General features: G+C 37.4%; 2 protein-coding genes across 2 annotated transcripts in view; one reads left to right on the top strand and one right to left on the bottom strand.

Moving 5' to 3' along the window:
* The window catches only part of p4htma (prolyl 4-hydroxylase, transmembrane a), a 19,772-nt gene extending 13,528 nt beyond the window's left edge, over positions 1-6,244 (bottom strand). Inside the window, exons 1-2 of the mRNA XM_016566457.1 lie at positions 5,475-6,244; positions 4,274-4,355 (exon numbers count right to left, since the gene is read on the bottom strand). Of these exons, the coding sequence (XP_016421943.1) occupies positions 4,274-4,355; positions 5,475-5,819 (427 nt within the window). The 5' untranslated portion in view covers positions 5,820-6,244. The remainder of the gene's footprint in view (positions 1-4,273; positions 4,356-5,474) is intronic.
* Positions 1,271-4,076, top strand: LOC107750890 (secreted frizzled-related protein 5). The gene is made up of 4 exons (XM_016566454.1): positions 1,271-1,596; positions 2,706-2,884; positions 2,980-3,069; positions 3,712-4,076. The coding sequence occupies exons 1-4, from the start codon at positions 1,301-1,303 to the stop codon at positions 4,029-4,031; spliced, it is 885 nt and encodes a 294-aa protein (XP_016421940.1). The 5' UTR covers positions 1,271-1,300; the 3' UTR covers positions 4,032-4,076.
* Positions 6,245-7,922: the final 1,678 nt, after the last annotated feature.

Genomic DNA, 7,922 nt, shown 5'->3' with positions numbered 1-7,922 from the left:
AGGGGGAAAGAAAGGGTCCTGGGAATGAAGTGGACAGGAAGTGAGGGCCATTTTTGGGGTAGACATTGTGTGGTGCTCCCAGCAGGGGAAGAAAAACTCCTGAGCATCACACACGCACAGACGCCGCTCCAGTCCTCTCACACTTACACACTTCCTTTCACACACCTCTGTCACAGCCAGGCCTTCCCAGAGCTTTACACTTTCACTGGCTGACCGTTCCCAAAACAACTTCTCATACAGTGAACACAAAAAACATATCCAAATACATTTATCTATCCATCTAACCATGAACATCTAATCATCTACTAATCTATCCAAACATTTATCTATGCAACGTTTATATTCAACATCTATTCACTCACCTATCCATCTATCTATCTGTCTATCTATCTGTCTGTCTATCTGTCTCTGTCTGTCTGTCTGTCTATCTATCTATCTATCTGTCTGTCTGTCTGTCTGTCTGTCTGTCTGTCTATCTATCTATCTATCTATCTGTCTATCTATCTATCTATCTATCTATCTAACTATCTATCTATTAGTTTATCTATCCATTAATTTACCTAACATCTATGAATCCATCTATCTAGAAATGTATCTATCAATTTATATATCTACCATCTATTTGTCTAACCACCCCCTTGCAATTTATCTATCCATTTTTCTATCTCACAATCAATCAATCTGGCAATTTATCTATCCATTTATCATCTATATCTATATATATATTGAAAAGTATCTATCAATTTATATATCTAACTATCTATCAAACATATATCTATCTTGAAATGTATCTATCCATTTATATATCTAACATCTACCTATCTAACATATTTCTATCAATCTATATCTATCTATCTTGCAATTTATGTCTATCTAACCATCTATCTATCTAGAAATGTATCTATTCATCTATTTATATACCTAACATCCATCTATCTATCCATCCATCCATCCATCTGCATCTAGTGTGTGTGTGTGTGTGTAAACACCTCCTCTGACTCGTGAGTAATCTGTTGTGTTATATTATCATAATCACACTCCTCAGGAAAGAAGAGAGGAAAAGGAAGTGTGTGGTAAAGTGGAGCTCACTGTTCATCATCTCCAGCAGAGAAACGGAAAAATCAGCTCCTCACACACTGTCACACATACACACCCTCCCTAACCAATCCACTCTCACGTCCTGCAAAGTCCCGCCCTCTCCCAGATGGGCCTCAGGCAGTGGTGTATAAATACACCTATTACTGATTTACTCTGACACTACCTTACACTGACCCTCCAGCTCTCTGACGCTCTCTGGACTATGATGCTGACAGCGTCTGCTCTACTGCTGCTCCTGCTCGGCCCTGGCATCGGTGCCGTGCCCAGCGGACTCTGGGAACACCAGGGATCCTCTCGTTGTGTGCCCATCCCAAGCAACATGGCCCTGTGCCAGGGTCTGGGCTACAACAGCATGCGGATGCCCAACTTGCTGGGACACGAATCTCCAGCTGAAGCGGTGCAGCAGAGCACTAGCTGGCTGCCGCTACTCGCCCGAGAGTGCCACCCACACGCCCGCATCTTCCTGTGCTCGCTCTTCGCTCCTGTGTGCCTTGAGAGGTAAGACTTCCTTATAATAGACTGACTCTCAGTGATCGGCAGGAACAATGATGCTGAACACTAAATGAGATATATATATATATATATATATATATACACATACATATATATATATCATATATATATATATATACACACACACACACACACACACACACACACACACACATTGAGGATATTTTTTCAGTTGTGGCTTGTGTTTAGCATTACATAGCATTTAAATCAGTTAAATGATGCCATTATCATGCAAATGTGTACTAATGTGTATGTTAAGTGGAAGTGAAAATCATCTGCAATGAAATAACAATATAGAAAGACAATACCCTTGCTTAAGCAAGAATGTGTTTTTAAATGATTAATCCTCTTGTTGTGGTCATCGTGACCCATGGATAAATGTATTTTTCTAGTTGGTAGTTAATGTTATTGCATTGGACTAAAAGTTACTGACTTGGCTCATACATGGTATAACAACTTAAAAAAATAAATAATTCATTAATAAAATAAAAATAAATATCCAATAAAAATAATAATTTATAATTATAATTAAATATAATAAATATATATTTTTAATTTTTTAGGATTTTTACCTGCCTTATCACACTTGTGTTTCTGGTCAGAAATGACTGTCCTACAAAAAATTGCTTATAAATCTCTCTATTATGCTTTATTATCACCAAATCTTGAATTCAATTTTTTGTCAACTTGTTTTCCTTCAATAATTTTTCATGTTTTAAATTTAATTTTTGAAACTGATTGATCATAGGCCTTATGCACCTCAGTTTTTGAGTGAATGTATATACATGTAAATATTTTCAAAATATATACTGTATGTGTGTGCTTTTATATATACATAATAAATATACAAAGTACACACACATATATTATATAAACAAAAACTTTTATTCTGGATGCGATTAATCGCGATTAATCGTTTGACAGCACCAATATATATATATATTTGCAATTTGCCACCAGTGAATATATTTGTCAGGCTGTGGGCTAAGAAACCTCTCATCTTCATGCTACTTTTCTGCATCAAATCATAACAAAGCTCTTAACAGTGAGAGAATTGTATTATTTCTCTCATGGCTTCGCCTCTGGCCTTTCAGGATCATTTCACCATGCAGGAGTCTGTGTGTGTCGGTACGGGACAGCTGCGCCCCCATCATGAACTGCTACGGTTACCCCTGGCCTAGAATACTACAATGCGACCAGTTTCCCAAAGATCACCTAATGTGCATTTCCTCAGTTGCGCATATGCAAAACGGCACCAGCAATGATGGCCGAGGTAAACGGAGATCTTTCTTTTTTTAACATACATATTTTCTCAAAGCAATGCAGCAGGGTTTTCTCCGTCAAACTGATTTTTATGGTTGGTTTCAGTGGTGCCGCGTGCGAGCTGCACAGACTGTGAGCTGGAGGAGGCCACGTCATCCAAAGACCTGCTCGACCTCTTCTGTAAAAGTGACTTTGGTAAGAAACTCTACTTTTTGCTCATTCAGAACAACCATAAATTGTTAAAGTGCCCCTATTATGGGTTATGAAAGGTTCATATTTTGGTTTTGGGAGTGTCCAACAACAGGTTGACATGCATGCAAGCTCAAAAAACACTTTCATTGTCTTTTCCAAACCCCTCTTTTGCGTGACGCTAATCTGCGGTGATTGGTCGATTGGTCTCATTTTTATTTCATCATTCCTGTAATGCCTGATAAAGCAGTGTTTGTGAGCGCAGTGATGCTTTGTGTACAGCGTTACCGGGGAAACCGCTATTTTTACCGCTCCAAAAGCGCACCTAGTGGCAAAGAATGAATTTGCATTTTCATTCAGACCAACGCGAAAAGACCAACAAGTGGGCGGCAATATGCTAATGTTTCATGTTGAGGTCAACATGGGATTCGTTTTAAAAACGACTCGTTTCAATGATTCAGAGTCGACTCTTTCTTTTGAGAGACAATAACTTTATACACGGTGCACTTTCAGATTTAAAACGTTGCAGGATGTTTTCATTCACTTAGAGCTGCTGTGTTACACACTGCATGAAAGATAACTTTCAAAAATCCATAATAGGGGCACTTTAATGCTGAAACTTCCTCTCTCTTTCTCTCTCTCTGCTAGTGGTTAAAGTGCGTCTATCCAAGCTGAACTCCAGTAGTTCTGTCCTGACGATGTTCTCCCTGGGCTCTCGGCTGGAGGTCCTAAAGCACGGCCCGCTGCTGGGAGGGGAAATGAGGAGTCGTCTGACGCTGTGGCTGGAGCGGGACGCCACCTGCGTGGGCAACCTGACCCGCAACCATCCCGACGGGGGAGCCTTCCTGCTGACGGGCACGGTGTCGGGCAAGAGACTGCTGGTCACGAAAGCGTTTAGCTGGGGAAAACGCCAGCGGCACCTCAGCCAAGCAGCACGCAAGTGGAAAAGCCATCGGTGCAGAGGGTAGAGTTTCAGAAAACGTACCTCAGAGTGTTCACAATGTTGTAAATAATAGAAGAGCCTTGCACTATATTTTTAAATCTTAAGATATTAAACTTTTTCAAAAGTTTTTTTTTCTGAAAAGAGAGTCTATGTGTCTATTTTCTGTCACAAATTTCAGGGTCACTTTTACATCCGTAATTAACGATTTGAACTCGAAACACAGGGTTATACAAAAATGAATCTCTACAGATGAAATTGGAAACTCACCAAACAGCAGAGGCTTCAAGCTGAGGGTGCGCATGTTATGGGTCCGGTCAGGAACCAGAGAAACTCTTTGCACATGTCCAACCTGAGCAGAAAAGATATAACATCCCCTGGATTACTCCATGAAAAGAGTGCTTTAAGTGATGGAATAATGACTTGGATAGCTAACATCAACTTTAATGTCATTAAAGGCATTTTTTAAACTTATCAACACATTTTTAACACAATTTATAAACATGTGATTATTTAAATTCTAGATAGTAATACATTGTCTTTTTTATTTAGACTTGTGTTGTAATCGTTAACTAAAATACAGCTTTTACCATTAAAATTGTTTCATTCATTTAAATAAAGCTGAAACGATATAAAATGTAAATATTTAAATCATAAATAGCTCTCTCTCTTGCCTTAGCTACTAAGTGAAATCAAATAAGCCTGTGTTGTAGTACTAAAATTTATAAAACAAAATCTGAAATAAAGTCAAAGCTACACTGATATAGTTTTAGAGTTTTAGCACAAATAGACTGTAAACCTGATATAGTTTTACCATAAAAGTTTCTCGCCTATTATATAGCCACAGAAGCTAGAATTGTCAAAAAACAAACTAAGAAGAAAACTGAAAATATAAAAGTTAAATGCTAATTCAAAATCTTAATAAATACTAAAAGGGGATGCATATAATAAAAATGTGAACATTTTCTATGTCTGAAAAAAAATGCTTAAAATTGCAAAAATTTGAATTTAATGTTTTAATTTAATGTTTTCTTTGTCTCCAGCCTTATTGTATTAATGTTTTGAATAAAAAAAATTCTACATTTAAAATGAAATGAGGGTGGAGGTGGTGATGGGGATACACTATTAATTATTTTAAACATGCACAAAATTTAAAGTCTCCACGTTTTCTATTAGTATTACAATTGTTAGTGCAGTAGGTTGGAAAAAAAGCACTCTTTGTACTTGACATTAATTTACACAGTTCAGGGCTAAGCTGTATATTGCTATATAATAATTTAATTTGTAACAGACAAATATAGGAATGTCTTATAAAAATTTAAGACAAAATTTTTTTAAAAAGCAACAAAAAAACAACAACACTTTTTTAAATGAAGAAAAAAAACACCCTGCTTTCTCAGATTTTTTAAAGTGGAAAGGAAAATCAGAATAAGAATAAGAAACATATATGATATCAGTGAATAACATGTACCCGGATGCCCTCCAGGCGCGGCAGCTGGAAGGAGAGCTCAGGGCTCAGGTTTGCTGAGGATGGGGTCCGGTGCTCAGTAGGCATGGGTCGAGGGGCACTAGCACTGTTCTCCAGGGGTATATCCTGCTCCCCAGACCCCGTGTTATAGTGCACATAAAGCAGCAAAGCTATGATGTTTATTATATAGATGTGGAAGAAGGCCATGACCACCACGAAGTACGCCCTGGAGCAGACGCTGCTCTTCTGGATGTGGAGTCGCTCGCGGCCGCCTGGGTGCCGCGGTGGAGGGGGGAAATAATTAGCCTCCCCCTCGAGCTCATGCAGACGGTCCTCATACTCACCCATCTCCTAAATCACTGCACTGATCTAACCTCTCATTTGAGCAGATCAGCCGGGGTTTACAGCCAGCGGAGGTTAGCTGGTTTGACAGCTGCTCACAGACATCACAGCCCCGAGCTAACACACGCCTACACCGCGGTTCAGATGCAGATATTGGCCACTCGTTTATAAATGCTCCATCGTGTGTGTGATGATAAGGATCTGTGCAGGAATGCCTTCCGATTTAGGACGATGTCAGCTGCTTCACAGCGCTCGTATAATCCAGTGGGCGATCAAATCTGACAGTCTGACACATAACAGATTAATTATACCAATAAAGCGGGGAAAACTCACGATTCCTTTATAAACGAAGAAAGAAAACAAGAACACCGCTTATATTCGTCTGTCATTTGCCCTACAAGCAACGCGAAGCAACCGACGCCAAGCTACAAATACCGAGTCAGGGTCATTTCAAAATAAAAGCTGGGCAGTTTGTGTTAGTTTATTTATTTTTTGTTGAAATGACTTTAGCTTAAGCTTAAATAGCTACATTTTGCGACATTTTTATTATATACAAATACCGATAATTACCTGCTGTAACTGTTTGTTAAAATACTGTTGTAAAAAACTGATGAGAGTTTAGACAATTTATTTAAATAGCCTATGTAATAATTACAGTGTGAATATATATACATATAAAAATATTTACATGTATTTACATGTATATATTTATATTCATATAAGTTATATCATATATAAATATATTAAATTTATAAACGTAACATATTTAAAAAAAATATATATACATGCATGTGTGTGTATTTATATATACATAATAAATATACACAGTACACACACATGTATTATGTAAACAAAAACTTTTATTTTGGAAGTGATCAATCGCGATTAATCGTTTGAGAGCACTAAATATACATATATAAACACTGTGTTTTTTTCTTAATTATCGGAGTACGTTTTACAAGAAAATACCATTTTAAACCATACTTCCCATTTCTTTGTAAATATTTGTGAAATTCTTTCGGTATTTCTGAGTGAAAATGATTTTAAAGTAAATCCAACCCCATTCTTTTCAGTGTAAGAAACAAGTGCATACATACATAATGCATGTTTGTATGGTGCATATAAGTGCAAAAACATAAATAAGCAAAAAGGTAAACTTTAGAAAAATAAACAAACGAATAAATAAGCTAAATGAAAATAATATAAATTAAATCATAAATGTGATTTTTGTGAATGTGAAAAATAATGAAAACCAATACATATAAATACACAAATCACTGATAAGCCGAAGAAAGCAAGCTAAACCTCATCAATAGAATCATCAACGTCATCATAAATATTTTTTGTTTTAAAAATTCTTCACATTTTTTTTATTACAAGTTAAACAAAAACTTTTGTTTGTGATAAAAATGTATCAAATAAAACATACAAAATGAGATTATATTACTTTATTAATAGACAAACATGTTGAGGGGGAAGCGTGAAGTAAAGTGAAGTAGTCACTGAGAAGTTTGCATTATTTTGCATTAAAGGTCACATATTTTACACCTCTCTGGAGGTGACCATCTCAATATATTTTTACAGCTGCTCTCTCATGAGCTCTGCTGAGAACAGGTCGATTTTGGCCTGTCTAATTAATATTCATGAGCCTCTCTTCTGATTGGCCTGTTGTTTTCTGAGTGACGCATGGCCAGGCCAATCACAGGTAACTAGGCTCAGCGACGTCACTGCGCTAGCTGGAGGCGGCAAAACAAAGGGGAAACTGGAGGCGGCCCATTCATAAGGAGCTTAAAATATCATCTTGAGGTGATGTTGGGTGCCAGAATTGACGTAATACAGCCTCAAATTAGAAATCTGATCGCATATCTGCTGCCACTGCCAGACAAAAAACCGACGACAGCTGTGGTTAAATGCGATAAAACGAGCGGACTGGACAGAAACGATCGTCAAAAATGCTCACGTTTGCAGCGCACACTTCTTATCAGAAAAGGCTCAATAAAGTATTGTCTTTTGTTGTTATGGGCGCGTCTACAGATTTCTTGCCATATGTCTATGTTTCTTGCATCTCACGACTATGTCGTGTATGAAATAATGTCTGTGTGCATGTGT

Source organism: Sinocyclocheilus rhinocerous, unplaced genomic scaffold, assembly GCF_001515625.1.
Source record: "Sinocyclocheilus rhinocerous isolate Xijiao unplaced genomic scaffold, SAMN03320098_v1.1 scaffold932, whole genome shotgun sequence".
Taxonomy (NCBI): Eukaryota; Metazoa; Chordata; class Actinopteri; order Cypriniformes; family Cyprinidae; genus Sinocyclocheilus; species Sinocyclocheilus rhinocerous.
Note: the sequence above shows the minus strand (reverse complement) of the source record. Positions and strands in the feature narration are given on the sequence as shown.